This window comes from Helianthus annuus, chromosome 4, assembly GCF_002127325.2.
Source record: "Helianthus annuus cultivar XRQ/B chromosome 4, HanXRQr2.0-SUNRISE, whole genome shotgun sequence".
Taxonomy (NCBI): Eukaryota; Viridiplantae; Streptophyta; class Magnoliopsida; order Asterales; family Asteraceae; genus Helianthus; species Helianthus annuus.
The window spans coordinates 179,614,420-179,629,454 of NC_035436.2; the positions used below are offsets into that span (position 1 = coordinate 179,614,420).

At 34.6% G+C, this 15,035-nt stretch overlaps 1 protein-coding gene across 1 annotated transcript; it reads right to left on the bottom strand.

Moving 5' to 3' along the window:
- Nucleotides 1-12,757: 12,757 nt before the first annotated feature.
- LOC110933984 lies at nucleotides 12,758-13,508 on the bottom strand. The gene is made up of 2 exons (XM_022177180.1): nucleotides 13,031-13,508; nucleotides 12,758-12,936 (listed from the first exon to the last, which is right to left on the bottom strand). The coding sequence occupies exons 1-2, from the start codon at nucleotides 13,506-13,508 to the stop codon at nucleotides 12,758-12,760; spliced, it is 657 nt and encodes a 218-aa protein (XP_022032872.1).
- Between the last annotated feature and the right edge of the window lie 1,527 nt (nucleotides 13,509-15,035).

The following is a 15,035-nucleotide window of genomic DNA, read 5'->3' on the forward strand; positions in this document are numbered from 1 at the left end:
TAAGTCAAGGACTTAGACCGGCTAGCTAGAAGGAAACCTTACGGTTCTAAACGCTAGATTAAGCGGAGACCGGGATAGAATGTGATTTAGACCCGACAAGCTTGGATACTTGTATAATATGGGTAAACGAAACACATTCTGGAAAAATGAGAAACAAATGATAAGGTTAAGCCCGTTTCGGTTATTTCACGTAAACTAGTCACGTAGACCGATCCGAACGCGTAAATGCGTAACGGGTAACCAAATAAATTATATATAAGTCTTAATCATAATTATGCTCAAAATATGTTAATATATCAGTAACATATTAATATGTATGCCCAAAAAGTAATTTAAACCAAAATAAGTCCCATAAGGGCATTTTGGAAATTTTAATGCTTATAAAAGAGTTTATTTATAAAACTGAGTCCAGGTCTGATTAAATTAGTAAAAACATGTATTTTAATAGGTTACATCAGTAGGATGCTTAACATATGAGGAATATAACTTTTATAACCAACTATGCACCGAAAGGGCATTTTGGTAATTTTACATAATCTTTTAAAGGTCAAAATAGACTTCTGAGTTTAAAAACTTTAGCTTACTGTAATATTACATATATTAGTTTAAAACATCAGTAGGTAATGGGTTTTATAAGCCAAATATAGTTTTGACCTATACTAGGCGCTAAAAACGCTTAAAACCGATTTAAAGGGCTATTTGGGTAAAAACAGGAAATCTGAGTTTTTGATCAGTTTATAAGGTTTAAAATATTATATTTATCATATAAAATCAGTAGCAAGAAGTTTGGCATTAAAATGTTATGTAAAACTCATTTTATGTATGAAAAGGGTAAAACCGACAATAACCGAAATTAGGCTATAATCCTATGTTATGCTCAGCCTAAAAATAAATAAAAATCTTTAAAAATCTCAAAATATTATTTAACATCAGTAGGTAAAAGGTTTGGTGTCAAAAATCGGGTTTAGACAGGCTTTATGTTAATTACGCCTTTTAATTACTAAGAAGCTCCTTAATTACGCTATTGAGCATAACTCCCATTCTAGACCTCAAACTGATATCAAATTTTCGGGACATGTCTAAATATCAGTAGCGAAGGTGTTAGTCCATTCATATTGCTAAGAATCTCGGTTTTATACAAAAAGGGCGTTTTAGGCATTATTAAGCATAATTACGATCAAGAGCATATAATCCAAATTATTAGGCACCATACAATATAACTCCAGAGGGTTATACTACTAAGTAATGTGGTCCTAATGGAAGCTTAATACATGGAAGAATTAAGCTTGAACGGGTCAGAACTGAAAGTCAAAGCAAAAGTCAAGCTTTTGCGACTTTCGATTATAAACTGACCTTAGACTATTAACTGTCGGATTAGAACTGATAAAACATGATTAAATATTAGTTACCAAATCATTAGAATGATAAAATATAATTTAGAACCTTTGGTTTATTAATTTTAATCAAATTTGTAATTTCTGTCCAGTTTGACTTTTTGTCAAACTACTTTGACCCGACAATTAACTGGTCAAACGAGATAATTAGGAGATTCCCTTTTAAGGGTTAATCACCTATACTAATGTGGTCTCATAACCACTTTCAATTTGATCAGAAGTTGAACCATATGAAAATAAAACGAAAGTCAAACTTAAATTACGTTAAGTTTGACTTTTAGATAATTAGACTAATTACAAAGACTAATCAGGTAAAATAAAGGCTTACTAAAGGTCCAAGCAATCTTTTCTACATTTGATAGTCTTCTCCAAGTCCTTGCAAGCTCCAGAGACCAGTTATCTTTGATTGTTGCAAATGTGAGCTTTGAAACTCAACTTCAAGACCTTTATATACTTGATCATGAACTCTTGGATCATGCCCAGCTGTTATGGAAGGCCCTAGGAACCCCAGGTGTCCTAGTGGTTTATTTTTAACGTCCAACAATCCATGGTTTCGAAGTTTTGAGTTTAAGTCGGTTTAACAGCTTAACACACATCTGTCCATAACTTCTGCCCAGCGACGGGCTTACGGACCGTAAGCTAACAGTCTTACGGACCGTATCCGGATCTTACGGACCGTAAGATATAATGCATGCGGTCCGTAACCGAACCTGATTTACAACGCCCAGTTACCACTTTACGGACCATAAGCTTAGGGCCATACTGTCCGTAACCGATGACCAGAAGACAAAAAAATTTCCAACTTTTATATACTTCACCATGCAATTCACTTGACCAAATCTTGACCCATAATTCAGTATAATAGTCCAATTGATCAGTCCTGCCATGCCCACTTTACTATGCCATGCATATATGTCTTCCTTGAAGTTGAGAAATTTGTCGTATGTGAAAATTTGTCGATATTGCACATGCAATTAGATTTCTGGAACTTGGAGTGTAGACTATTACTAATAGCCGTGGTTTAACTTCCCTAATAGCCATTTATCAACGTGTCAATATAATTTATAAAGCTTTCGGGAAATATTCAAAAAGGTCATTCAGAGGTAAACTTAACATGTTGACACGTTTAATTCCCGTAGCCTTATCACCTTTTATAGATGTACACAAATGGCTTCTTATATTCAATTAATCTTTCGATTAAGAATATTTTATCCACCTAGTGTCAATCAGCGGCCCAAGATGGCATGTTGACATTTTAAGTCCTTCACGAAAATACACTTATTTCAAGTTCAGGACATGTGTCTATATATAATTGGACATGTTTTTACGTGGTGTTACATCAGTTGTTTCGGATTTTAACTTTATATTGACTGCCTTTTTGACTTGCTCCTCATTCGGTTTTCTGGGAGAATAACCTCCCCAGATCGGAGGCGGACACTTGTTATAAGTGACCCTTTGTTTCTTACCAGTATCCTTCTTCTCCTTTGGCTTTTCATCTTGAAATGCTTCCAAACCTGCAACAGTTGGATAAATTCGATCAATCAAATAATCAGAACTATAATAACTTTGAAGGAACCTTCTGATTCTTTCATTTTCAATCCTCTCAGTTTCCAACTCTTGCTTCAATTTTGCACATTCTTCAATGTAATGATTGATAGCCTTCTGCTTGGACATCATCACTGCATTCATCATTGTTAATGCATCTTCTCTTTCAGAGTTAGTCTTTTGCAGACTGTTCACTTCCCTGTTTAACACATCATACGACTCTTTCACGTAATTGAGATCGAACAATAATTTTTCTTTCATCTTATCTTGCTCACTCAACTTCTCATCTTTCTCTGCACACTGCTTGCATGATTCCAAACACTTTAAACAAGGTTTAATGACTTCAACAATCTTTTCGACTTCAACTACTTTTTCAAGTTCCTTCACAACTTCAATCACTTTTTCAGCAACTTGAACCTCTTCACTCTGTACATGCTTCTCTTCCTGAGTCACATTCTCGTGTTTTACCTTTTTCTGTTCTTTCGCTGCTCGTCTCTTCTTCAGCTTCTCCAATCTATCTGCAAAATAAAATTGAAAACTTTCAGGAGATAAGACAGATTTTCCAATATTTATTTGTTTTTCTTCTTCATCATCACTGCTATCAGATGATGAATGATCAAAGACTGTTGTCTTTTCTGAACTATCATCTGAAGAAACAAACTCTTCATCTTGATTCTTCTTATCATCAAACACTTTCATCCATTCATTCATGTATTAGGTGGAACGTATTTGTCCCAGCTAAAACCTTCAGCTACTTTCTCATCATCTTGATCTATGATACCATAATAAGCTTTCTTATTTGCCTCTTCGATCATCTTCTTCTTTCCGTCTTCAAACTGTTTTGCATTTGATGATGAGGGTTGTTGCTGAAATGGCTGTTGAGCAACTTGGAGATAAATTGCTTTCTGATAATAATCATTGTTGCCAAACGGATTTTTAGCTCCACTTGCTTCTCGACTGGTACATTCTCTCTTGAAATGTCCTTTTTCCCTGCATCGAAAACAAGTAACTTTAGATTTATCAAAACCCAAAGTAGAAACATTTGCATCTCTAAAATCATCTCTTCCTGTAATCATTTTAAACTTTTCAGCTCTTCTTAACACACTCGCTAAGCACCATTTGATATCCATAAGCTCCATTTCCTCAGCATCAATCTGATCGTAATCCTCTTTTGTCAACATAGGATTTCCGATCCTTCCTGCAACCAATCCCTCATAAGATTCTAGCATTGTAGCAAGTAATGCCATGTGATCTTTAGCAACTTCATCAGAAAAACTTTGACCATTCGAAAGATTCAATGCAATGTTGCATTGTATCACATAACCATTACCACTTTTTGAGCTTTGAGACTAATAACTTGAGGTTGAAACATTTAGATTAACTTTCGAGTATGAAGAAAATCCACTGCTACTTGGACTTTGATTGACTGATCCAGACGAATTTTCTGCACTAAAAGCAATTTGAACTTTCGGACTTAATTCAGCATCTTGAACACTTCCTTTGTAATACATCTTGATGTCTTGTTGACCACTTGGATTATTCATCCTAGCAATCTTTTGCTGCTCAAGATCTTGTCCTTCAATTTTTTCAATGAACTGAGAAATTGTCAAACCATCATATTCTCCAGTGTTCTTCAATGTCATCAGAAATGTACCCCATTCTTTCTGAGGTAAGGCATCAGCCAATTTATCAACCTATTCTTCTCGTTCTTTATTTATATCTAACAAAGTCATTGAACGAACTAAGTGACAATATCTTTCAATCAGTTTCTTTGTACCCTCACCCGGTAAACTCATAAACAGATCAAATTCTTTCTTTAATAATGCTTTCTTATTCCTGATCATCTTCTCACTTCCCTCAAACTTAACACGAAGTGCATCCCAAATCGAACGTGAAGTGTTATCATGTTGAAGTAATATGAAAATGTCTTCTTTCACAGCTTGCTGTAGCAGCCTAATCATCATTTTTTCTGCTTTGTACATGTCTCGTTCTTTATCCGACAACTCAGAAATTGCTTTGATAACTTCCAAATCAGTACGAGGTCTAACATACTTCTTCTCAATACATTCCCAAGATCTCAAATGATTAGCTTGAACCCAATTCTCAAACCTATCTTTCCAACCATAATACTCCTCAATACCCATAAGCTTCGGGGGGGTTTTGTAAAGTTCCAGGTTCATTTTCCATGTTCATGCTTTGAGCAATGGCAGCCGGAGTACTTGGGGCAGTAGCAAATGCGTTATAAAATTCTTCTTCCATGATTCGGTAACAAGTTTCACAAAATCAGACACTCTCAAACGAAATCAACACTTTCAAACAAAATACACTTATGCGAAATAACACTTTGGTGCGAAATCACCTGCAATACAACTTCAAACGAAATAGTTCACAAAACTTTCACACGAAATGAGGTATTTCGTGCGAAATAAAAGATTTTCAAGCGAAATGAAGAGATTTCGTACGAAATAGGTGATTTCGTACGAAATGAAGTAGCCTTTCAAACGAAATGACAAACTAGTGCTATTTCGTGCGAAATAGATGTCAGAAAAGTGATTTCGTGCGAAATCAAATGCTTATTTCGCGCGAAATATTGCTGACATCATCATGTCGATCAGAATTTTGTCAAATTGATCAATTTTTAGTCCGATTTTAGGTCTGAAACTTTCAAGGGTTTGTTAAAACGTTGTTTCGCATATAATGTGTGAAATTCAAGTCATTTTAACCGTAAAAACTAGTTCAATTTTGTAACACCCCAAAAAGATTTGTTAGACATATGAGTTAAATAAATTAAAGATATAACTTAGTTAAAGGAAATGTTATAAATACTATTAATATAATGAGAAGTGTCTAAGTTATATAAATAAAGAAACTAGAAGGGGGCAATTGTGAAAAATATTAAAATGAGATGATTAATAAAATCATAACCCAAAATCTCACACTTTGGGTGTGCTGGGTTCGATCAGAGCAGGGGAAAACAAGGGAAACCCTTGTTCTTGCTAAAATCAGTTGCATGACTCTAATTTTCGATCATCCAAACATACATAGTGAAGTGGTAAGTCGAATTTCTTGATTTGATGAATTGTAGGAACTGGGTTTTAACCTAAATCATGCGTTTATGATATGATATGTGTAATTGAAAGTAGGATTTGCACGATAGAATAAGGTTTATGTTGATTGTGATGATTTTAAAGACTAGATGCATACACCCGTTTTGTATGAAATCTTCATGATTGTAGGATGATCAAAATAATAGTAGTAACCATGTATGAGCTTGAAATCTTAAGGGTTGATCTTGTTTGTGATGTATGAACACTAAATGAATTTAAGTAGAGTAAAAGGGACCATATGGCTTGTTTGGTTGTTGATGAATTGCTAGAAGAACTAGTTAAATTATATCTTAGAATAATGTGTTTAGTGTCCTATTAATGCGAAAGCCACCAAGTGTTCGATGAAATGTCTAAGAGAACAAATATGTGAAATTTGTTCATTTATGATAATGTTCTCATATGAGGAATTATATGAACGATGGAATGATATAGTTTGGGCTAAATGAATGAATGCGTTTAATGTAGGCGTGAAAGAAGAAGGCTCAAACACTAAGAAAACGGGAGACTCACATGATCGAGGTACGTTAGTGTACACCCTATTTCTATTATGTTGTTATATGTATAATAATCTCAATCAAATTGTGTTATTATGTTAAAATGGTGAGATTTGAAATCTATGATTCTTCGAAAGTAAAAGTAAGATCTGTCATAACGGATTGTGAGGAATGAATGAGTTATGAAAGATAATGCATCATATCTGGTTCTTTTAGTTGAACTGGGTATGGGAAGTTAAGTATGTAATGTATGAAAGTCTACTCGATCCGTTTTCTCGGATTGGAGTATGATGTATGAATGTAAAGAATATGTTGTTCGTCATGAACGAACCGAAGGGAAGTTATGTAATGTTACTAGTATCCGTTTTTAACGGGTATGTTAAGAAAAGTATGCTTAGTCTCTACTTTGAGGCAAGCATGTAATGAACCGTTTAACGGTTAGTAAGTATTTGAATGATGTAATACCGTGAAAGAGACGAATCAATTTATCGTTTAGATGTGCTAGTGACGAAATACTGAATTATTTGTTTATGTTGAATGTAGTAAATCCTCACTTTAGGTGACTTGGCAATTTGGAGCGAGCACATACACACATTATGACCATCAAGCACTTCCGTTATTTCGTATTAATGTTTTGGGTCAAAATTCTTGTTTTGTGTAACCTTGTTAGTCGTTGCACTTTTTAACACTTGATGTCATGGTTTTTAGTCGTGTCTAGTTGAACGGGTCGTAGACTTATTTGTTTTGATGATGGTTAAAACAGGGATATGCTCGTCTTATGGACGGGTCATGCCCAAATTTTGTTAAAATTGTGCACTAATGATATTAGTATCGTTACCTTAATTTGTGAAAAGATTAGGCGAGTTAGAAAGTCAAAATGTTAGTATCTATTCTCGCCATTTTTATTAGACTTAAATGCGGATGTAATAAATTTTGAAAAGAAGGTGTAGAAATCAGAAATTGCAGCTGAATCGGTATGAACTCTTCCTCCTGAGCTCTGATACCACTTGTAGGATCGTTTGCTGACCCGAACGAGTCGTTCAAAAGAGTTTTTGCTCAATACGAAAGGCGGAAACAGACGTATCAAGGTGATTCAGCTAGATGTTCACTTTAAACTATCTTTTGATTGATTTGACAATGATTTACAGCAAGTCGACACTTCAGCAGCAGTTCGACACTGAAACCGGAAAATTACAAATGACATCTCAGGACAAGTATTTATAGGCTAGTGGTTTCGCACGAAATGGTTGAAACGAAATCAGTTTCATGCGAAATAGTGATTTCGTGCGAAATACCAAGATTTGATTTCGTGCGAAATACCCTTCACACCTATATTTGACATCTTTCTCATAAAACGTGCCCTGATCTATCTAATACAATACAAGACTCGATACAAGACGAAGTCGACAGACGTATGCACCAACAATGCATTTATGAGTTTAATAATTTATACGTGTTGCAACCCAAAGTGAATTAAAAGTAAAATGGGTCAAGTGTACTCACGGTTTCCGAAATGCTTTCCACAAAGTGAACTTGAATGGCTTGAGGGATGGAACACCGAGGTTACCCTAAAATGGGAAACGAGTTGTGTGAGTTCATGGTATTGAGGACAAAATGGATTCGGGAATTTTATTTATATGAAATTACACAAAAATCTATCTTGCTAGAACACTCATTTGGATACCATAGTAGTTGATGTTCTTCATGAGTTTTACACTCATTGGAAGTCCAAAGTAAAAAGTTTCAAGACTTCAACCATGGATTGGTTGCTATCATGGTTCAGCTTCGGATTGATTATTATATATATTTTTGTATGTATATAGTTATAACTTAAGTCTAAGTCATAAATTATCAGTATGGTCATGCATGGGTTGGATAAATCCATTAACCCTATAGTTCACCAATGCACAAATCATCACATGGATGATTCGGGTGGTCATGAAACATAAGTACAAGAATGTAAATAAAAGTATATAAATAACTAAGTAACCAAATGAGAACAACTAAGACGTGTGCATACCCAACATGGCAAATGTTAGAGACGAGGTGTAGTTGTTTCACTTTGTTACTTGGAAGTTACTTAGTGACTTAGAGTGAGCTAAAACACCTATCATTTCTATAACAATAATCAATTAAACCTATCCAAACTATGGGATTTGTGGCAACTTGAACATATTCAAGAAATGAAGTAGGATGAACAAGGTTTTGAAAAGTTTGATAAAAACATAATTTTAAATCCAACTTTGGGGCTCAAAATGGTGATGTTCCAACTTAGTTTACCATGGTAAACTTGTGGTAACACTCCTAAAGGTTATCCAAGTAAGTGGAAGACAAAAAACAAGAAGAAATGATGGAGAAGAAGGTCTAAATGTCATTGTTTTGGACTTGTGTATAATCTGCCAAAGTTGCAAGATCTTAAGTATATGAGGGTAGAGTGTTTAAGTATTTGGGAATAGATATAGAGTGTGGATAGTGTTTAGGAGGTGTGGAGGAGGGATATTTATAATGTGGTATAAGGGTTTAGTGTTTAATGAGGTTAGTTGTGAGTTAGAGTGGTTGGAAGGTGAGTTTTAATGCAAAATTAGTGAGCTGTCAAAGTTGTTGCCCGTCAGACACCCTTACAAATAATCAAAAGTGTTAATTTAGCCCCCGGTTGTGTGTCATTTTATGTTATAATTACATAGTTAGGCATGTTTTAGGCATTTTGAGGTGTATAGAAGTATGTTGTAGTGTGAAATAAGTATGATTATAATCCGAACATGGTATAAACATAATGTGTGTCTCGGTGTTGTATAAAATGCGCGTATTCGAGATTGTTTGCGTATCGTGTAAGCATGAATAAACAATTATGATATAAAATGTATTTCTATTATGATCAAAGTCTCGGGGTTATAAGGATTTAAATGGAATACGAATACAAGTTTCCTAAAAATAGAAAGTATGAAAACACGGAACGTTACAAATCAAGCCACATCTGATTAGGTTGTTCTTTGTTTTCTTAATTCTAGTGTGTTGGATGACATGCATGTTTAATTTTTGGAGGGAAAAATAAAATCAAAGGTTGGAAAAATAATGAAAATATAGGGACCTATACCGCAAGTAAACATAAAGGCAAGTTTGTCTTTTCACTAAGATTTAAATTGAAAAAATGAAGTTTGTCAATGAAAGTAACTGAACAAAGAAAAAAATAGGTAAAACACAGGGACTCAAAATGTAAGAACTAAAAAGGGGACACAAACAGTATTCTGCATATAAACCATAGGGACGTACTTTACTCTAAAATATTACATAAAGATTTAAAAATACATTACATTAGTATAATAAAAATTACAAAAGAAAGTTAAATACAACCCGATTCTTTAAAATATAAAAGGAAGTTAAATATCTATTATTCATCATCGTTGGGCATTGAACGTACTTTATATTAAAACGTTTGTATCTAAACGTGCTAAAGCCGTATGCGAGACCAAAAAAGAACTTTATTTTGAAATGAACGCAGTTTTCAATGTAAGTTATATAGAAATATTCGTAAAAAAGATATATAACATTGTGTAATTAGATTCTTAAAATAAGTTTACGAGCACAAGTTGTTACCGAAAATCAACTTTGGTGTTTACTCAATTATTGGATTAAAACATATTTAAAAGAGAAAACAATCTTCTCCAACAGGCAAGTCTCAGGCGTGAGCCACGCCGTAAAGAGATTCCAAATCGAACCATGTCGTTATGCATGGTTACCACACCGGACGGTCTAGGATCTACGGAAATTAAAATTAAGGAATACAATCAATAAGGCAGTGTCGTATTTAATATTTAGTGTAATAGTGTTTTGAATTATTAATGTTTTACCATCCTAGTAACTATTTTTGCTTTGATATCAATGGTACCACCCCGCAGACATACAAGGCTTTATAGTTCAAATATTTTTTGAGATTCTGAGATCGGCTTGATCAAATCATATGATGAAGGTTATGCACGATCAGAGACTAGACGATGACTTACACTAAGGGGTTGTTTGGTAGCCTCTTAATGACCATTCAGATGCTACCTCTTAATGGTTTAAAACCTCTGAATGAATAAGAGGTAACCTCAAGTCTGAATGGTTAAGAGGTAACCTCTGAATGGTAAATCATTACATACCACATTTTTCTACTTTCTCATTGGTAAAATTCTTGATGTTTCCATTAAGAGGTAGCCTCTTAATGATCATTCAGAGGCTACCAAACAGCCTGTAATATTTTTAGAGAGACTAGACGATGACTTACATTAGGTAGTGTTCGTTTCATGGATTGTAATGGAATTGGAATGAGAATTCACGCAGAAATTGAAATTTGATTTGTAATTTAGGTGTGTTTGTTTTGCAAAATGGAATAAAATTTGGATGGAATTCGAATGTAGATTCCCTCCCTTATGGTGTTATTCAATTTCAATTCATTTTCTTGTTGAAACCAACAAAATAAGGAGTGAAATCAACATTCCAGTTCCATCAAGATTCCATTCCATTATGTGAAACGAACACTAAAAGTGTAATTACTTAGAATCGATCAAACGCAGTGTTAATTTTACCGAAAATTTTTGGAATTTTTTTGTAGTGTAAAGTATTGGATTTTTAAGAGTCTGGCCCCACCGATCTAGATTTTGAAAGTCCGACACCCATTGAGCTTTCGTTCAAGCTCCGTCACTGCTTAGAATGCAGTTGTTGATGTTTTTTAATTTGATTATTTCCATCTACTTTAATTATCATGACCAATTAAGTCGTATATAATATATTTCAGATGATACTCATCAATCTTCGAAATATCTTATTTTTTATTTTGATTTTAAGTTAGCCCAAACACTCAACCCACCTTCGAAAAATCTTATATTCTAATTTTTTTATTTTGATCTTTTAGTTTTTTTATTATATCTGTGTGGTTGCCAAAATAGAAGTTTAGTTGATAGTTATTCATGCGTCTAGCTAGTGAATTATTATCGATGGGGAAAATTAGGTGCAACACTTGTCCATTCCAATATTCCATATGGTAACTGGTAATATCTTTTACTCATAATAGTATCTTTTTATCTTTTCTAGTATATACCTAGCTAATTCAGTCCTATATATCAGTAGATATACCCGTCTCGAATGCTTTGAATTTCGGGTATGTCGAATTTAGGTTTTCTTTAATCCCTAGATGCACATTTAACCTTTGCAATTTGTAGCATCTGGGTTTTTCATCTCTTTTTGATGTATGTTTGGTTTGCTAGTTGTTAGCCTAGTGTTGTGTTAATAAAATTTATCGTTCTAAGATCATGTGTAGTAGTGAAGAAAAATAATGTCCCTATCATGGGGCATTATCTGACACGTGTCATCCCAGTCAGTATAGGGTATTATAGCATAAAGTGGTGTAGTGAGGCATTATTCCAATAACCCCCATGCAATCATTTCACAATTATTTTTTTTTAACTTTAAATACTTCATTAAATTAAAAAAAATACAATACTAGAAATAAAAAAAATATCTGATTAAATTTAAAAAAAAACAAAAAAAAAACTAGTTTTCGTCTTCGCTTTCTTTACCCTCGCCAACTTCGTCTTCCTCGTCCTCCGTTTCTTCCTCTCCCTCAGGTGGTACATACCGAACCGACCATGCGTGGTGTACCAAATCAACCATTAACTGGGAATGGTACGGTTCGTAACGCAACTCTCGCGCATTATTCACTCTTTCTTCCATTGCCGCCTGTGGATGCTCCTCTTCAACGGCTTCTGGCACATAATTCTGGCATATCGCATTTCCTTCGTCTTCCAAAATCATGTTGTGCATGATTATACAAGCGTACATAGCATCTCTCATTTTTTGCTTGCTCCATGCACGACAATGATTTCTCAAATATTGCCAGCGTTGTTTAAGAACCCCAAAGCATCTCTCAATGTCTTTTCGTGAAGACTCTTGAACCTTTTTAAAGTATGCTCTTTTTTCATCAATAGGATCACTATACGTCTTCACGAAAATCGAATACCTAGGATAAATTCCGTCGCTCAAATAATATCCATGAGGGTAGTAGTTTCCATTTGCGTAAAACGACGCTTTTGGAGCTTTGCCAGAAATCCACTCCTCTAACAACGGAGATTGTTCAAAAACATTGATATCATTGCATGACCCGACAACGCCAAAGTAAGCCGACCAAAACCAAAGGTCCTGTGAAGCAACCGCCTGAAGAATAATAGTGGGTCCTTTTTGGTCACCACGTGTGTTCGCCTCGCCATGCAGTCGGGCAATTATCCCAACGCCAATGCATGCAATCTATGCTCCCGATCATACTAGGCAAACCATGCTCAGCATTATATACCTCGTAGATCTTTTGAAGGTCGTCCCATGTGGGCGTTCTAAGATAATGCGCACCGTACACATCAATTATACCTTTATAAAAAAATATAGACAAACATAAGCTTCAAAAAAAATTGTAAACATACTCGTCGTTTTAAAAAAAAAAAGTAAAGTATAGGAATTGTACCGCGACAAAAATGCTCCAAGCTGTCTCGTGTTGTTTTCTCCGCCATTTTTAGATACTCGTTGTTGATGTCGGTAGTGTTACCATAAGCAAGGATTCGTAACGCCGACGTACACTTTTGGATACCGTTAAATCCAAGTGCCCCTCTCGCATCCGCGTTTTGTTTAAAATAATCGTAGTTGGCTTCCAAGTCGCCGACTATGCGTAGAAACAACCGCTTACTCATTCGGAAACAACGCCTAAAAAATTCGTTCGAAAATGTCGGCGCCTCATCAAAATAATCTTTCATCAAACGATCGTGTGCCGCGCGTCGGTCTCGTTCAATATAACCTCTTTTATTTTTTTTTGCTTGGGGGCGACGACAATGTTTGACATATCTCACCGCTAGTTGACAAGCACCCGTAACCGCCTCTTGCTCAAGCTCCTCATCGGTGGAACCATCGCCATCCGCAAAATACTCGTTGTAGTAAAAATTTACCATGGATGAAGAAATAGGAGAATCCATCAAGTTTTTTTATAAAACTAGAATTGAGACCCGCCGCACTTGCGGCGGGGATTCTTTAGTTATAACTAAGTCGACTTAGGACCCGCACGTTATGTTAAACCTGTCAAACGGAAAAAAATAGACGATGTAAAAAACGTTCACCCATACACGCACGTTGCGTCGTGTTAACTCGCAAAATTTAGAACGAAACGAAAAAACGTTAAACCAAAGACACACATTGCGATGTGTTAAGTCACAAAATTTAGAACCAAACATAAAGGGAAAATTTGCGGAAAATGAAAACTATAAAGGATCAAAGTTGAAAGTAAAAAAAGTTGTGAGGGTAGATTGCAAAAGATAAAAAGTTTTGGGTTAAAAGTAAGAAAAAAAACAAATAGTTTTGATTTAAAAGTAATTTATGAAATACTTTTGGGTGAAAATAAAAAAATCAATTTTTTTTGGAAAACCCCTAAAGACAAGGTTACAACAACCATATGCATAACCATTTTTTATTTGGAGAACCCCCAAAGCACACCCCGCGTTGCGGCGGGGCGTAAAACAGTGTCAAATGGTACTAATGTCACACAACCGTGATCGACCACCAACACTGACTTGACCTAGGATCTGTGTGTTGCGACGAACCTGTCAAACATGAAAAAATAGAGATAAAAACGTTGAACCACACATGCACGTTGCGCCCTGTTAACTTGCAAAATTTGAAACAAAACATAAAAAAATTGAACCACACTCGTACGTTGCATCGTATTAACTCGAAAAATTTAGAACTATACGTAACGAAACGTAAAAACGTTAAATCAAAGACGAAAAGTATAATTAACAAAAATTGTGAAGTTAAATTGCAAATAATGAAAAGTTTTGAGTTAAAGTTAAAAAAAAAACAAATTTTGTAGGGTTAAAATTGTAAAAGGTAAAAACCTTTTGGGTTAAAACTAAAAAATCAAGTTTTTTTTTTTTTTGAAAAATCCCCCAAGCACAAGTTACAAATGCTAATGCACAAAAAAGTTAGTTATTTATATATGAAATAATGGTTGTATTTTTTAGAGAGTTTTTAAGAGTTTTGGTTGAAAATGAATGAGTTTTGGTTGTGTTTATATATATATATATATATATATATAGGTAAAAGGTTTAAAAAAAACAAAAAAAAAAACAACTAGCCGTTAACTAGCCGTTGATGTGTTGTGATTAGTTGGTCAAACAATGTGCAAGCGTTTTAATTAAAACGCCGGAGACATTTTTTTCGAAAAAAACGCCCCAAAACGCCTACCTTAAACGCCTACCGTAATAGTAGGTTGAGCGTTATCGAGCGTTTTTTTTTTTTTGAATTTTTTTTTTTAAAAAAATACCCCACTACGGACAGTCTAAGAAAAAAAAGGTATTTCCTTTTGAACTCAATGTTCATTTTCCAAGGCAAAGGCCACTTGGATAAATAAAACTTGACAATCGTAAAAATCCGTTAAACTCTTTCACGTAAAACACAATTTGTACTAGACATGGGACCTTCAA

Excerpts from the sequence above, each read along its gene's own strand:
- LOC110933984 (XM_022177180.1), bottom strand. The coding sequence starts at position 13,508 with ATGGTAAATTTTTACTACAACGAGTATTTTGCGGATGGCGATGGTTCC. Across the intron at positions 12,937-13,030 it reads CTTGGAGCATTTTTGTCGCG|GTATAATTGATGTGTACGGT; the intron begins GTACAATTCCTA and ends TTTTTTATAAAG.